Here is an 18,340-nt window from a genome sequence, read left to right on the forward strand (position 1 = left end):
AGTGACAAATGAGAGGCTGTGCAGCCTGTTTCACTAATTCTCAATGGAAATTCATGCTTCCCCCCACCGGACCAAATAAAATCTATCCTTTTATGGGCTTTATCTAGCCACTTAATTCCCCAAGAGAACATTCTGTATAAATAATTGATTCCAAAAGTAATCACGCAAAACTGATGAATATCCATCCATGTATCTCTATTATTCAAGTCTGGCTTGCAGCCAAATTACATTCATACACACTCCCACCTCCTCTCCTCCAGCATTAGCTGCAGAGGAATATGTGCAACACTTTGTCATTTCAGTTCATATTAATTCTTATAACCTACAATCTACTGTCTGAATTCAAACACAGAGGTAACTTCAGCACAATCAGTGAATCTGTGCCCTTGCTCTGTTGCAGATTATGTCTGGCTGCTCCAGAACCACAGTTTTAAATTTAATTTGGAAACCACATATGCTTTCCAAAACAGTACATGGCATCAACAAAAGCAGACTATATTTGGAATGGGATTAAAAGCTGTAGAATAACTCTCAATTGAGATCACAAAATCTTCTTGGAACATGATAATCCTCTAGCTATTATATCTGCAATCTGTGGAGGACAAGTGATCAAAAATGAATAATGTGAATGAGTTTTGCCTAACTGCCTTCAGAAGTTGGGAAGCAACTCTACCTAATTATTGAGACACATTGATTTATGGAGTAAATTGCAGGATCTGTGGAAGGATCAAGTTTAATGGGTGAAATGGCCTACTCTTGGTCCATGTTTGCCCATGATTTTCATAATGGAGGAGATCAAAATGTAACTGACTATTAGAAAAGTAGTAAACATCAAGAAATTCAGCACTTACAGCTGTTGGAGATGTTCAAAATCTTTGAATACTGAGGGGGACAATTCTTGAAGCTGATTCAAAGACAAATCCCTTTAAAAACAAAACAGACAAACTCTTTGAATAAATTAATGCTGGAGAAAACACTACTGGCTGAATTTTCATCATAGAAGCAGGAAACATGAGTTGGATTTGGTTTCTGGGTGGAAAGCTTCCTTTGGGGCAAATTAATTTTTATCTATTATTCAAACATGGGATGTGAATGTCACTGGTTAGGCTGGTATTTGACTTGTACACTTTCACGATACTCCTGTACCCCTGTACACAAGTGTATGTGATAACAAAACTTAAATTGAAAAAGAATGTTTATTGCCTACCTCTACCCACCCTGGAGGTATTAGTAATGAGGAGCCTTCTTGAACTGCTGCAATCTATGGAGTGGAGTCACACTTGCCTAGACGAGCGTAGCTGTAACAACACTCAAGAAGCTTGACACCATCCAGAACAAAACTGACCACTGATTGGCACTATATCCACAAACGTCCATTCCCTCTACCACAAACACAGTGAGTACTATCTACAAGTGCACTGCAGAGATTCACTAAGGCTCCTTAAATAGAACCCTGTAAATGCACGACCACTTCCATGGAGAGCTGCAGATGCATGGGAAAACCACCGCCTGCGTGTTCCTCTCCAAATCACTCATCACTCTGACTTGGGAGTATATTGCTGTTCTTTCGCTGTTGCTGGGTCAAAATCCTGGAATACTCTTCCTAAAGGCATTGTGGATCTACCTAGAGTTCACGAACTGCGCTGTTCAGGAAGGCAGCTCACCATCACCAACTAAAGGGTAATCACAGTTTGGCAATAAATGCTGGCCTGTCAGTGGCACCCACATCCCATGAGTGAATACCAAAGCAAAAAAAAACCAGCAGTGCTGTTAGGGAAGGAAATCACGAATCGTGAATTCACCTATCTATGCAAAAAAAGTAACAAAATAAGTGTCTGCAGGCAAAATCCATGCACCCCTCATTTTGAACCTATTTTAATATATTGCTAATGAGCTCTGCCCTTGTGAATTTCTTCATTCACTGGGGTTATCAGGAACGAAACCCTAGCAAATATGGAGGAATGACTGTACTTGATGGGATTTGAATGTGCTGATTGAGCTTTTATTAGAAAAGGGTGTGTAACTTTTAATATAGTGAAGACAGTAATAACTGCTTAGAACTTTATTCTGTTACATTTCTGCCAGTAGTTTGCTCATAGTAGATATTGAGTGAAGTAGCATGATAAGTATAAGGGGAAAGTGTGCTGCAGCCTAACCATTGTTCAGTAGTCATCACAAATCCTTCACTTTAGTTATCAAAGACTCTCTTATGAAGACATAAATGCCATTTGCCTTCTTGATGGCTTTCACTTGAGAATATGCTTTGGTCAAATTTTCTCTTCCTTTCACTTCTCCTCTGGCATGTTGCCAATTAATAAATAGTTGTATTGATGCAGAAATTTAATACAGCTCGCAGAATTTGTGTTCTTACAACTTAGGGTACAAAATATGTCGCCATTTAAAAAATCATTTTCGGAAATATGCATACAGTTTCTGAAAAACGATGCAGACAAATACTCTAATACAACTAGTAATTTTTCAGGTTTGTGCTCTGGGTCCTGTGCCAATTATCCTGATCGTGTGTTTGGTTAATTGTCCATCATGAAATTGGGTGATGAGTGATTTATCTTGTATTTCAAGCCAGTACTGCTACCTGCATATTGTGATAGTAGTGTAGTACCTCAGGTTGTGGGTGTCTGCACACATACTATTTTGTACTTTCATCAACTCCTCATGTAATTTAATAAGCCTCTGTTTATATTCATACATAGTAGCTGTTCCAATACAGTTCTCTAGTGTAGTGTCTAATCTGTATCTTCACATGCTCATTCCAGTTTGGTGTCATTTCTTTTACTGATATCTAATACATGTGATCAGTTACACCATCATGACTGACATGGATCTCATTGTAACACAGCAATACATGTTGAGGGTGGGGAGTGCAACAGCTTGGAGTACATGGCCTAACCTGATCTGGTCTTGAGGTGATGTTTACAAATTCTCACTTCCACTACAAGCTTCTGGCTGAAAAAAGTAACGAATTGTCACCAACTTTGTCCTGCCTGACTGCAAGTACGAAAGTCAATCATTGTAGTAACCTTACTATTAGGCTGGCAAACATCTGAACCTGCACAAACTGAAGGATTAAACTTAGACCATTCCTCCATCTACATAGCTCATGTATTCACAATGTTAATCTAAAAAGCTGAGCTGCTGAGGATTTCAAAATTCCAATAGTGAATAGATTAATGTTAAATACTTAAAACTGCAGAATTTACGTTAAGTAGTCAAACTGTGAAATTCACAGACTCAGGCACTCAAGTGTTTATCTTAAAGCTCTGCCTTTTTCTTCAGAAAGCATCCAGGAAAGTTCAGGTTCCACTGCTGTGAAACAAAAGCCCTTTTGGTATTCTACTAGACATCAGCAGTGTCAGCCCTTTAATGGTATGAGTGTTTTTAAGGATTCGGAAACATTAGAGGGACATGATGTTTCCTGGATTCTTTCTGAGGAAGAAAGAAGACCTTTAAGAAGAATATTTGAGAGCCAGAATCTGTGAATTTCATAGTTTGATTAAATTCTGAACATACAGTTTTGTGTATTCAACACTGATCTTATTGCTGTTGGAATTTTGAAATCTCTGCAGCAGTAGCTAAACTTTTAAGATTTAACATTGTGAATATATGAAGAAATGTAGATGGAGGAATGGTCCAAGTTTAATCCTTTGGTCAATGCAGATTCAATCATTTGCCAATCCAGTAGTAGGGCTGCTACAATGACAGGCTTCACTGCTTCCAGTCAGGCTGGGATAGGCTGGCAACAATTCATTACTTTCCTATTCAGAAACTGTGCTGACATTTATTCAAAATTTCTGAATGTGTTTGTCATGCTGTGGCAAAGCTTTGATTATCACCGTAATCAGTTCTTATCACTACAATAAGTTCAGGTGCTATTGCTGCCCACCTCGGAGGAGTTTTGCGAGGAATGTAGAAGAACAGGTAAAGCAAATTGAGTCACAAATAATGATGGTATGGGATTAAGAGAAGTGCAGAAATAGCTTGATTATGAAGCTTTTCTGAAATAAATGGGGTTGCATGAAGCTATGGTATAGTCACCTAGCCAGGCAGATATCTACTCTTTCTAATGCTCTTTGCTAGTGCCGCAGGCAGGGAACTAGATGAATGACTGTCAAGCAACTGTCAAGAGGGTTTGTGGTTCTTCTTTGTTGTTTTAATTCTAATGAACCATATCAGGGAAAGTTATATTGGGAGCAATACACTGAAGGCAGCCTCCTGCACTGAGTTAGAACTCAGTCAGCAATAAATCCTAAAGGACAAACCCAATTATTTCATCAAGAATAAACTAACTTGATAATGCTATCCTGTCAGGCTGATGGTGCCTAAACAGCAGCTGGAGAATCAGTAGTGTCAGGTTTTTATGAGTTATGTTTGCCCTTACAATAGCAAATGCAAAGCCTCTGACATTTATTTGCATGTAATTCACATTACTGCACTCTCTTTAAGCACAGCTATGTGCAGTTAAAAATAGAAGAACCATAAAGGATGTTAAGTGCTGTTCAGGAACAGAACGATAGGCTTGATGCTTTTATTTTCTTTATTGCATCTATTTTTAAGCATTATTTGGGAGTGTGGTTCAAGGTCCCTATATAATTTTAATTGGGTGTATTTGGATTGTTAAAATGAAAAAGCTGAGGAATTATAGCCAGACAGTCACTTACAGTTCTACCATGAGTGGCATTGTTGAGAATGTATCTTCCTTAATATATCTGATTTTATTGTTGCGAAGAACACTACAGGAAAGAAGATATTCTGATTAGAACAAAAAACATCACTAAGCAATAACTAGAATTAAACATATATTCTTGCAAAAAGTATTGGTCTTCAGTGGTAATGCAATGTGGTTCTGATTCTCATTTTTATTAACTTTAATAAGGAAATCAATTGAAATAAAATTCAAGCTGGGTGCAAACCATTTTAAATTTTAAAAAAAGATGACCAATATTTTTATACAGACTACAGTCACAGCTACTCGTTCACTATGGTCCATTTTCTGCTACCATTGAACATGTTTATTTCATCCCCTCATAGATCCTATATAGAAAATATATAAAGACAAAAGCTCTGAAATATGATAGAGAAAATTATTAATTTACAATCTGGAAATGGATGTGCAAAAGAGGCAGGCGGGAGACAAACTCCATAAAGGAATAATGGGACTAGGCCTAATTAGACCAGTTTGTGTGACAGGATTTGGAATTTAACAACAGGAGGTACTCAAGTTTTCCTTTGATTTTGTCCCCTCATTGAGTCTTTTACCCCTTGCTGAGTCTCCTTTTCTATAGCTGTCTGCTTCCTAGCCAAGAACATTCTATAGTCAGAACAAGCAGTGAGATACGAAGCTACAGAAAGATGAGATGGTTTATCCCTTCAGGCTTTTGAATCTCACCATCAGGTTTGAAGGAGCATCGGAAGCCTATATTGTACAGAAAATAATCAATCATGGTGAATTTTCTTGGCGCAGCCAACCAATGGTCAGAGGGTGGACTTACTGTCCATTAAGGAGGATCAATCAAAGGCCTTCCAGCATAAAGTAGCAACAGGACATAGGAAAGGGGGCACTTCAAAATTGAGGTGCGTTCTCTCCAACCTTTTACAATTTGAACTCTAAAAAGATGGCTTTTGCAGTCAGGTAACCATTGTTTGGGGTGAGGGACTTCATCTATAGGGTGGCTGCTGCTGCACTCATACAGGCCAGAAAGATCTCTAGGCCTGTCTGGAAAAGATGATCCTCTAGACCAACTCCAGAAGGCTACACGGCAGGCACGTAAAACCACTTGCAGGAACTAGAAAATTCCAGAAAGTCTCCTTCATTGGATTTGATGGACTTTAAGGAGCTGAACTGGCTGCTGTTATTATAGAATCCCACAGCATGGAAATAGGTCATTTGGTCCAACATGTCCACACCAACCCATAGGAGAGCATCCCACCTAGACCCATCCCCCTACCCTATCCCTGTAGCCTTGTATTTCCCATTGCTGATGCACCTAACCCACAATGGACCATTTGCATGGCCAGTGCATCAAAGCTGTACAGCTTTGGACTGTGGAAGGAAACCCATGCAGACACAGGGAGAATGCGAAAACTCCACACAGACAGTCACCCAAGGCTGGAATCGAACCTGGGTCTCTGATGCTTTAAGGCAGCAATGCTAACCACTGAGCCACCATGCTACCTCACAGCTGCACGTGGGTTTGTAACCTTGGCCCCCTGCAACTCATAATCGACCTCCATGGAAATGATTCAGGGCAAGAAGGAGTCCCACGATACAATCTCTGGAGCTATTTTTTGCATTCAACACAAAAAGTGCATCATTTAACCACCTAATTTGCCTCCATCATTCACAAATGGTACACTCCAATTTCAGAATAGACCAGGAAACATATTAGCTAAGAAACAGTAAAGAGCCAAATTAGATAGGTAAATCATAAAACAATGTTACACGAGGGAATTCAAAACAATTTTGAATTTCAACTGGTGAAGACCCTACAAACACCACTCTGGAACTTAGCATTGAGCCACTAAACCAGTAGTGAAAACTGGGGTGGCATTCAGGGAAATATTGTTCCAAGCCTGGGAAAATCTTCTCAACCGCTGCGATGTATACCTTCCTTCACTAGGATTGTCTTCCCCAGCCTCTCTCTCTCTCCATATACCACCACCTCTGATTCAGCTGGAGTCAGTTAGCTAACATTCAGACCATGTTCATTCAACTTTGACAGTTCACCAACAACGTTTAAGTCAAGCTTGACCATACAGTTTGGTCAGGTCTTTCATCAATTCAGCTGGGTGAGTGACAGACTTAGAATTGTCCAACTGAAGAGTTACCGTGTGCCCATATCTTCTCCTCCAAATCTTCTCTTGATCCATTTCAATCCCAAACCTGACTCTTCCTTGAATATAAATTCATAAGCATTTTCATTATCTTCTGTTCTTTTGCCCTTTCTCAAACACTTTTTAAAAACTAGCTTTAAAAGAAATCCAGCCTGGATGACTTTATGCAAAATTAATATTCTATCTTCTCCCAGTTTCTCTCTGAAGCCTTTGACTGCTTCAGTGCCAGTGAACTGTTGCATGATTATTGTCCTCTGAGTCTCCTTACCTCCCCAGGATTTTTCTAACCTGTTCTTGACTGACATGTAAGCTGATAAATCTAACTCTATCACTGCAACGCTTCATGATTATTGCTTTACTGCCTGACTTCCTTTCTGTCTTTATATTCCATATGCATTGAAATAGGAGTCAGACACTGACCCTATTCTGTCATTCAATTAAGTTGTGATTAATCTGTATGTCCATCTAGGCACATTGGTTGCATAATCATTATAATGCTTGCCTAACAAAAGTCCTTCAAAGTCCGTTTTGAAATTTTCAATTGATCTCGGTCTCAATAAAGTTCTAGATTTCTGTGTGTGGCGATGTGCACTGATCCACTGTCACCCTTTTCCACCCTGAAAACGAGGACAGCAGTCTTACCCAATGAATCTATTACAGAGATGGAGCTCCGTGACATACTCACAGAACAGTAATCTTGCTGCATGCCTGAAAATTTTTCTTCTCGATGGACTCAAGACTGTTCCCTTCAACATCCCTGTTTCAATTGCAACAAAGTGTAAAGATTAGCAGATCTGCATGGCAATGCATGTTGAAGAAAATCAATCTTATCTCTTGCTTCTTCTTTACACTACATTCAATTTTTCAACTCCTAAAGGCAGTACAATCTGTTTAGGTTGAAGGTCTCTGAGAACTGATAGCCCACTAATACATTGTACATGTAGGCTTTTATCCACATGTGATCCTAAAGAAAATGCTTACACAGCCAAATGCACAGTCACTTTTCAAAATATCTGGGGCTAGTGGGCAAATTCATGCCCAAAAGGTTCGTGTGGGCAAAATGGAACAGAATCAGCCTAAGTTTGGAAGAACACTTTGCAAGATAAATATGAAAAAGAGGAATAAAAGTGAATGAGCCATGGGAGCTTTTTGCCCAGGGAGCTAAGGTTTTCTCCCAGGGATGAGGCTGAGAAGCTCACTATTAGGAGATTCATCTGCCAGATCTGCAGGGAATGAGAGTTGGGGGTTTCATCAGTTAGGGTGAAGAGACAAAGAGGCTAAGAGGGAAAGAGACTTGAGAGGAAGAGGCTGTTAAGGGGATGTGAAAAGATTCAAGGGAGCAGTAGGGCAGGCTGTTAGTGAGCAAGGTGGCGGCTGCAAGGATGGGCAGGTTGCAAAGAAAATGATGGGAGAGAGGCAGGCTGGAAGAGGGTAACGGCAAAATTGGGGGGGGGGGGGTGTAGGCCACATGGGGAGGAGCATGTTGGGAAGTGAAGGTAGCAGCATGGGGTCGATAGAGAGACTGGAAGAAATTGCAAGGTGAGTGGGACTGAAGGGGGGCTGAGGCAGTCTGCAAGGAGTAGAGGTAGAGGGAGATTGCACATAGTCACGTATAAATGTAGCACCAAAGGAATATCAAGTTAGCCAAGAGCCAGGAAAGCCTGAAATCACTGAAATAATGAATTTCTTGCAAATGAATGTTGAATCTCTAGCTTAAAGACACACATGTTCAGGAATTACCATATGGAGAAAGATGTAGTGGATACCAATGTAATTGTCACTGTCAATTATTAAATTTAAATCTGACTAGTTAGAATCTTCCAGCTTTGTGCACATACAACCGATATATTCTCACTATGATTTCACCAGTCAATGGAAGATATGTTCAGAGTGGTAGCTTTTCATGTGTAGAAATGTTATCTCAGTTATTTTGAAATAAACTTTTGTCACTAACGTATGAGTGTTGTCTCGTGTACAGTGCTATTTAAGAAATTAAAGCTTTCCTTATGTTTTGTGGCCTTATTTTTAATGGATGAATGATAATTATTGATGATATTGATAAATTACTACAATTTTGCTTCCGTTTGATGCCAAGCAGTCTATAGGTCAACAAAAATCCAGAAGGTACTTTTACCACTTGATCGCATCACCTAATAAATGAGTTAGCAAGAATGAAGATGGAGCCCCTAAAAGTCACACGGCCACCTATGATAATCAAAAATTAGCACGTAAGAAAATCTCATGAAGAGCAAATGAGAATTTGGAACGATTTTACATGGGAGTGAGCCTGCCTGTGCTTAGCTGGCTCACCTGGCAGTCATTTAACAGCTTCAAGTGGCTTGAGATGGAACATCTGTCCAGTTGAAGATAAAGTGTTGCTTCTGAGGGCTGAAGGCCGATGAGATGGCTGACAGCTCCTTTGTTTCAGCAGGACCACTTAGGTCCCTGATAAAGTGGAGCTAGGAGGTTGGAACAAGGTTCTCTAGGAAGTCACTCTAAAGCTCCATATAACCATGCATAGAGCATCAATGGTCCTTTCCCTTTCCTATCTCAAGCTTTTTTATGAAAATAATGTGAGACAGATTTACATGAATTTTACCTCAACATTGACAGTAGGATATCCACAATCCATACTTGGCCTCTCATTATCAGCACACACTTTCAACCAATATTAAATATTTTATAAAGCACCACTGTGTATTCTCATACTTACAGCCAGTTCAGTTCTGGAAGCACAGAACAGATGTTGGGAATATTTCCCAATGAATTATTCATCATATATCTGAAGGAAGAGAAAGGACAATTTTTTTTTAAATAAAGAGTTCTGCGCTGAAATTTTATACTGCATTGAAACATTAGACCAGGTTTTGCTGGAATAGAGCATCTTTCAGGTGTGCCATTAGGCAGGCTTTCTCCTGCACACTTCAGTTCAAAAGGTTTTACTGTGGAAGTTGCTATCTGTGTTAACACAACACATCCCTCGCAACAAGGGCACTGTACATCAGGCACCTTGGTGATTGGTGGTCTAACAGCATCTCTCTTAAATGTGTAAGTTTAAGGATTGAGGAGGAAACAGAGTGAAGACTCAAAAACGGATTAATTAAAATAGGTGAATCACAGACAAGTCAGGTATGGAAACAAAAATAAGGAGAGGAAGAAAGATTGTTTTAAGAAGGACAGAAGAAAAACCAGACAGAATGGGAAAGTAAGAGAAGAAACTAAAATTTAAAATCCAAAAATTTTAAAATCTCCAACAAGTTACTGTCTACAGTATGAACTGACTATCTTAAGTGGAATGCGGTAAAGTGACATGTATGATTGATATAAGTGAGCCTACTACTGCGTCTGAAAAGATCTCAGAAAAGAAGCCGATGATGCACTAAGGCAAATATTTATCAACAGATTTAAACAACTTTGATAGTGGTCAATGCTACGTTGAGAAAAAGTAAAATATTTCCACATTTCAAGGAACAATATCAGCCTCAAGATAAAGTAATTGCTAAAATAAAATAAAGAACTACAGATTATGGTGATCTGAAGCAAAATCACAAATTGCTGGAGAAACTCAGCACATCTGGCAGCATCAGTGCAGAGAAAACAGAATTAATGTTTCATGATCAGTGATCTTTCTTCAGAGCTTAGTTTAGAATGCAGTTAACTCTGTTTTCTCTGCCTAAAATAATTGCTGCTCATTTGATTAAAAGTGAATTCTCAAAAGACTTTCAAATGGCACATGATTTGGGCGAAGAATCTAATTGTAAATGTGAGTAGATCTCATGTGGATGCGTGCAGTATAGTTCCTACTCCACACTTTAACTTTCTACTTCCCACGGTATCCAGCGAATTTATCCCTTTCAGTGACAGGCATGTAGCCTTGGCCTGAGCAGTGAAAGAATTACCAACTTCTAGTTAGCATAAGGGATCTATAGTATCACCATCTAAATCCATTCGATGACAAACTTATCAATAGTAAGGGATAAATCAGTCATTCACTACTTACAGGAAAAAGAGAGACTTCAGGCCAACAAAGGTCTTTGGTGTGATACTTCCTATCAAGTTGTTGTCCACAATGCTATAACAGAAGGAGAATTTAGATTATCAGGTGACTGATCCCCTAACTACTCATCATTCTTTCTAAGTACATCACGCTAGTGCACAGACTATATATCATTGTCAGCATTAGGAACTGGGAGGCTCATTAAAATTTCAACCAGAATTGGAAAAAGTTTGGATAGCACAGGAACAGAACTGGTTATGCCTTTTTTTGAAAGAAGAATTACATATATTCAGAATTATTGCTTTATTAAATTTGAAGAATATCATTGCACAATTCCCTATAATCCCAATAGAAGGTAACATCTCAGTTTGTAGCTGGAGTACTACTTGTGAGAAGGGTATTCATCTCATTGCATGACACCAGATTTCTAATTCAGCTTTTCAAGTCAGAATTTGGTACCATCAGAACTCTCCCAGGAAGATGGCAAAAACTTTAAAGATGACCTCAAAGCTTTGGACTATTTGAAACCTCTGTCTTGTGGCTCTATTGTGACTGACTGAAAATTGAGAAGGTTCATTTGGGGAGGTACTGAGAACATTGAGAGACTTCACCAGGCACATACAGAGGTGAAGTTGAGGCATCAGTGACAACACAGAATCCTTCAAATGGATCAAATCCTTCAAACCTGCCTCTCTGAACACTGACTATCCAGTTTGTGACCAGGTCAAAGCTCATACACTGGACTTATCAGCAATCTCAGAACCCATCAAAAATAATTGCAAGCAAATCGTTCTCAATCTTGAGTAAGACAGATATACCTTGGCCTAGGTTACCAAGCAACTGGATATTTACCTGTGGCTTAGATGTTTATTTGGGGACTATACACATATTTCAATACAACCGGATAGGGCAGAGAATGTGTTAAACATTAGCTCCATATTAATAAAGTAATGGAATTGGAAAAAATCTTGTGATATATATCCATTAGATATGATAGCCTAGTTGGAAAAGTGTAGAGCCCGTAGTTGGTATGACTCTATCTGAATCTATACTCTCGTTATGAGGGGTATAGATTCCCACTATAATGGGGGTTGTTCATTCAATTCCTGATAAACTAATTGGGAGTGAGGTGCATTTTGTCATGAAAGCTCTTCAAACACCTTTGGTCTTGTTGCAAAGGATGTATTTCAGTTTTATACTTGGAGCCTAGATAAAGTTAAGAGTTTTCAAATTGATCAATAAAGCTTGAGACAAATATTTGTAACTTGGTTGACTTTGGCAGCAGTTAAACACTAATGTGTTTTTAGCACAGGTTAGTCAACATTGTCCTTTATTCTCTCCCTCTGGCAAAGTACTGAACATGTATTCAGCAATCTCGGTTTGAATGCATCTGCTGCAAAGTGTCTCCTCCGTATTGTAAGCTAGAGCATTTCTTCATAAGGAAAAAAGTGAGAAGATATCACAGCCCAATCTGAAGGAGTAGCAGTGGTTTCAAGAGGCAGGTACGTGTTGTGCTCCCGTCCTTAGGCAAGCCATTAGCTGGCTTTCTATTGCTGGCAGCCAGTCAGATCATGCTGTACCACCCGCATCACAATGCCACTATCTGTAGCTGAGCCTTTTAGGCCCAGAAGCATGGCAGCCATTCTCAAGGGTCATTTCCATTCCACTGAATGTCAGCAGATTTGTACCTCTGTGACAGCACTGTGTGGGTACATTAAAGCCCATATTTTCACTGTTGGGGAATCTTTTCTATCCCAGCAAAAATTCCAAAAAAGACTCCAAGAATTGCAAGTCCCAGCCCTATATGCTTCATTTCTGATGTCTATAGGGGCAGGTTTATGGATTTTTCAAGCATGCTTCCATTTAAATCAGATCTTGATATCCTCACAGTTGGGAATCCAGAATTTACAGCAGACCATGACACAGCAATTTTGTTTCAGTACATTTATTTTGGATAGCAAAAGCAGCCCTTTTGAGAGGTGAGGTATCCCAGGACACCTTGGGAGAGGATGGTTTAGGTGACCAAGTGAACCTCAGATGCTTGGGGTTGGCCAGGAACCTTTCAGAGTGCCAGGTATGCTTTGAGATTGCAAAAAGAAAACATGAATGTACCTAAACGATGCATAAACTGATTAGAACTGTCAAAATAGGCAAAGAACTATTAAAGCAGCCAAGTCATTTAGTGTCCAGTGTTTTCACAAAAGATTAATTGAAGACATTTCAATGTATTGATTTTTTAATGAGTGGGAGGCTTTATTAACATATTTTCTTTTAGATATTACCAGTGGACACATAACTATGTCAACACTGTTACTTAAGTTTCCCATCATGAATACCAGGTGGTTAGCATGGAGGAGAGGGCAAAGGGAAGGAAAGGGGCTTGCATTGGCATGAGTTGGCTCTAAATCGAGGAGCACAATTTAGCAAAGGGAGTATGAGGAGCGATATGGTTTGGGTATAGAGGAATAATGTGGTATGTGCGTATGAGGGGCCATGAAGACTGGGTAGGAAAGCATAAGCTGATATAGCAGTTTTAAGACACTGGAGATGGGAGTAGCAGCAAATAGGTTGGTACGAGGAGAGTGAAGGGCCGTGGGAATTGATAGTGGGACTTAGGGAAATCACAGAGTATGCATTTCCTTCCATTCATGGCAACAGAAGTATGAGATCTCAGTAACATCTATAAACACCATGTAGAAGATGCAAAAATCCAGCTCCTCAACATCATTGAAGATTAAATCATCTGAATAAAATTGAACTTAAAAACTCATATAAGATTTCTCATGAATTATTCTCCTTTGTACTTAGTGGAGGTTACACAGCACAAATACTTGCTGTATTATTAAAAATAAAGCCAGAATATACTGTAAACTTCCAACAGGTCGGCAGCTTATGTACGATGTCTCCAAAGAAGCTGTCAAACGTGATGAATATTTATAGTATTTTCCGTTTTTATTTCAGGTTTACAACATATTCAGCATTTTGCTTTTGCCTGTCTGAAGTCTTGATGACTTACTACTTTTAAATTGCCTCCAGCTTTTCAAACCTGTCAGCACTTAATTTTTATTCATGCTTTCAAGACTTGGTTTATTGCTGGAAGTTTGCAACGTTAAACAAGATGATAATTAAGCCATATTAGGAAAAACATTCCAGAGATATAACACAAAAATATTTGAAAACACTTACAGCCACTCAAGTTGATGCAGGTCGCGGAATACTCCTGGCTTCAGCACAGAGATTTTATTGTTACTGAGAAATCTGGTGTAAAAGAGTAAAAATGTTAAGGTTGTTAAAGGAAGAAAGGTTTGCATTGATATAGCATCTTACTACATCTCAACTCACTTCACAAGAATTAGGTTTGCTAATTGCAATAATATGTTGAAATACTGTAGACAAAAGGCACTTAGTATGTACTTGGTAAAAGTACAAACACTCTGTCTCGCACTTGTTCATTTAAGTTGTGGGTTGGCCAGGATGCCAGGAGAAGCTCATGTTTTCCACTGTGGAATCCTTCACCTCAAACTGTACTGGTAAATGGAAACTTGGTTCTGTGTCTCATACCAAGGACAGCACATTCGAATCTCCACATTCCCTGCACCAACAACATCTTAAGATTGGTGACTTTGTGATATCACATCTTTGGACTGTGGGAGGAAACCAAAGCATCCAGTAGAAACAGGGAGAACATGCAAACACCACACAGACAGTCACCCAAGGTTGGAATCAAAACCAAGTCCCTGGTGCTGTGAAGCAGCAGTGCTAACCACTGAGTCACCATGCCACCCCAGTTCTCATTAGAGAACTTTACACTGAACTTTGTAGAACTTCGGAGGGTCCATGGAAAAACAAATGCCGTTTCAAAATCCTCTAAAGACAATTTATTGAATATAATTTCCCCGAGTTGGGTGATTATATGAGACCACATGCCTTTAAATACTTACAGTTTCTTCAGGCGGAAAAGCCCTGCAAAGGCTCTGGTGGATATGGAATGTATTGAGTTATTTTGCAAAACCCTATGGAAGAAAGCACAAGAAGTGACTTGAGAAAACAGGCAAGGAAATAGACAAGCAAACTAACAGGGTACACCTGATTCAGGCAATACACAACAACAGGCAAAGGACAGGAAAATTCTAGTAACAATTGGTACAGTTGGTAAATTTCTTGCCCAAATGTGTTTCATCCTGTAGGAAGTGCTCCATCTGAGATGAAGTTTGTGCATCAATAACCAGAGTTTCAATAGAAGTGCCCCTGTTGGATTATCATTGTGAATCTGTATGTTTAATTCTTGATCATGTGGCTCCCAAGTAACTTTTAAGTATTTCTATAAGGTTCAATAATGGGATAAGAAGAACTTAAATGAGTTTTTTTTTATTCTTTGCATGGGATTTAGCTGCCACTGGCTAGGCCAGCATTTACAACCCATCCCAAATTGCATTTGAAAGGTGATGGTGAGCTACCAAGGATGGTGAGTGGTTTGGCGGGGAACTTGCCGGTGGTGGTGTTTGCATACATCTGCAACCCTTGTCCTTCAAGGTGGTAGAGGCCATGCATTTTGAAGGGCTCTCAAAAGAGCCAGTTACTGTTGGGTATCTTCCATATAATACACACTGCTGCTAATGTGCATTGGTACTGGAGGGACTGAGAGTTTAGGCTGGTGAATAGATTGCTGATCAAATGTGCTGTTCTGTGTGCTTCTTGTGTTGTTGGATCTGCACTCATCCAGGGAAGTTGGGTGTATTACATCACACTCCTGACTGGAACCATGCAGATAGTGACCTGACTTTGGAGGGGGTTGGGAAGTGAGTCACTTTCTACAAAATTCCCTGCCTCTGACCTCTTTTTTTGGCTACGTGGCAGATCCTGGTTAGTTTCTGGTCAACAAAAATCCCCTGGATGTTGTAGATGGGGATTCAGTTATGGTCATAACATTGAATGTCAAGGACAATCAGGAGATTCTTTCTTGTTGGAGATGGTTATTGCCTGGTATTTGTGTACATGAAGTCAGTGCAGCCTTTTGAAGATGGCTAGCTTTCAATCTGTTACTTGTATGTTAATCATTTTCATTCCAACAATGGTTTGCAGTTCATAAATGTCTTGCAGTCTCTATTGTTGGAGAAATGGATGGAGGGCACATTGGAAACGCAGGAAAATCATTTTTTACAACTGTCTAAGTGGCAGAATTTATTCTACAATAATCAGCTCTTTCATTTGACAGGGCTATTTTCACAGTCGATCCATTTGATTTATATTACAGAAACAGCATGTGCTATTTGGAAAGTAGCTATCTGATCTTGAAAACCCTGAGAGACAGAAGCATGCATCAGGGTCATCATGCTCTGGAAGCTGTTCTGCAGGGTGCTATCTATTCTCTTTGCTGTGCAACAAGTAACTGAAATGTGTCTTTTGGGAGAGTTAGAGGCAGAAACCAGTCCCTGGCCAGTTCTTTGTTGAGGGTCAGCTGCAATTTCCATTGAAACTGCCACACGCTTCATTGACGTTTGTGCCACAGAAAAGGTTTCTCGGATGTTGCCACAAATAAGAAACAGATGGCAACATGTTTTAATGAAATGGAATGAAGGATTAATGTTGCCCTGGACAGTGGGAAGTCTCCCCTCTTTTCCTTTGAATTGTGTCGTGGGTTATTTAGATCAGGCCCCAGTTTGATGTCTGATTTGAAAGATGTCACTTCCAGTAGTTCCACATTGAAATGCAATTGCCTTATGAGATGTGGTCCCTCAATTTCTGTGTCATAGCATTCAAGGCTACGGATGTAGTGCGGTAAAATGGGACTAGAGTAGGTAATATTGCACTTTTGGCAGTACAGACTTGATGGGCTCAAGGGTCTCTGCTGTCCTGTTTGATTCTATAATTCTTGTCAGATCTCTGCAGTGCTTTGATTTTAGACTAGAAAAAAATTACGTTGTTTTCAAGAAGAGAAACTTATGTGCTATACAGGTATACTGGCAGAATCTTACATGCCGCACTATAAGACTTCTCAGGCATGTAGTTTGTGTTATATTCATTACTAATGTGTATCTCCTCACTTAATCATTGCCGCCTGCTTTTCAATAGTAATTGTCTTCTGGTATTTCATGTACACAATATACCTGAACAGCTTCCCCTTCCAGTGGCATGGGGTGAAACTGCTTCCAAGATAAGGGAATGTATCAACAATGGAAATAGGGGTAGCAGCAGGCTATTCAACCCACAAGCCTGCTGCACCATTCACCTTGATGTTAGGTGATCTTCCATCTCAGTGCCATTTTCCGACATTTCATCCCTTGAAAGCTATAATATCTAGAAATTGTCTTGATTATTCTCAATGACTGAGACTCCACAGGCCTCTGGGGTAGAGAATTACAAGATTCACAAATCTGTTTGAAGAAATTCCACCTCATCTCAGTCCTATATGTTTTATCCCTTATTCTGAGACTGTGGCCTAGTTCCAGAACCCCATCCCTAGTTATGGCAAATGTCCTTTCTTCATGAACCCAATCAAGACCTGAAAGAATGTTGCATGTTCCATTTCCCATTCATTGAAACTCTGGAGAATACAAGCCCAGTCTCTGCAATTTCTCTTCGTAGGACAGTCCCACCATCTCAAGGATCACTCTGGTGAACATTTTTTCAGTCCCTCTATGATAAATATATCCTTCCTTCCATAAAAATGAGTATTAGCTCATAGATACTGGTCTCCCTGGGTCTAAACTACTACAATACAAATATAAAAGTGTTTATGGTGTTCTAATTGCCCATTTCTTACTCTACAAACCCATAAGACATAGGTGCAGAAGCACGACATTGTGCCCATTGAAATTACTCCACCCTTAACTCCATTTTCCTGCCTTTTCTCCATAATCTTCAATCCCCTGGCTGATTAAAAACCTGTTGATTTCAGCCTTGGATATACTTCATGACCCAGCTTCAACAGCTTTCTGGGAAAAGAAACTTCTCCTGATATCTGGCTCAAATGTGCAACCTCAGTCTGAAATTATACCCTCAGGTCTTAAAGTGTCACACAAGGGGATTCAACTGTTCTGTATCAACCCTGTAAAGTCCCCTAAGAATCTTGTATCTTTCAATAAGATTGCCTCTCATTCTTCTGAACTTTAACAAGAACAGGCGCAAACTGCTCAACCTCTCCTCCTAACGCTGTCTCCTCATACCCAGTATCAGCCCAGTGAAACTTCTCTCGAATGCTGCAGCTATACAAAGTCCCAAATAACAATGTGCTGGGAGTTCAGAATGCAAGTACATCCAGAGGTCTCTCTGATACAGGGGCTAGGAGAGGAGGCTGGGGCATGTGCTGGTGATGTCGGGGGAGGTCGCGTTTGAAAATTGGTGAGGACCAATGCCTGGGAGGTGGGAAGCATGGTGAGGGCACCACATCATCAATGAGGGCCTCCCTCATTCTTGGCCATGGTTCTTATGTACAAATTGTCCTTGGCCTCATCCATCCCCAGCAAGGACGTTGTCAGTTCAGGGTCGGATGTA

The 18,340-nt window shown here is 39.8% G+C and overlaps 1 protein-coding gene across 1 annotated transcript in view; it reads right to left on the reverse strand.

The window, feature by feature from the left end:
- rxfp2l (relaxin family peptide receptor 2, like) overlaps positions 1-18,340 on the reverse strand; it is a 90,524-nt gene that overhangs the window by 26,441 nt on the left and 45,743 nt on the right. The window contains exons 6-12 of the mRNA XM_048544049.2: positions 14,788-14,859; positions 14,033-14,104; positions 10,850-10,921; positions 9,563-9,631; positions 7,535-7,606; positions 4,677-4,748; positions 852-923 (exon numbers count right to left, since the gene is read on the reverse strand). Coding sequence (XP_048400006.2) covers positions 852-923; positions 4,677-4,748; positions 7,535-7,606; positions 9,563-9,631; positions 10,850-10,921; positions 14,033-14,104; positions 14,788-14,859 — 501 coding nt within the window. The remainder of the gene's footprint in view (positions 1-851; positions 924-4,676; positions 4,749-7,534; positions 7,607-9,562; positions 9,632-10,849; positions 10,922-14,032; positions 14,105-14,787; positions 14,860-18,340) is intronic.

This window comes from Stegostoma tigrinum, chromosome 15, assembly GCF_030684315.1.
Source record: "Stegostoma tigrinum isolate sSteTig4 chromosome 15, sSteTig4.hap1, whole genome shotgun sequence".
NCBI lineage: Eukaryota > Metazoa > Chordata > Chondrichthyes > Orectolobiformes > Stegostomatidae > Stegostoma > Stegostoma tigrinum.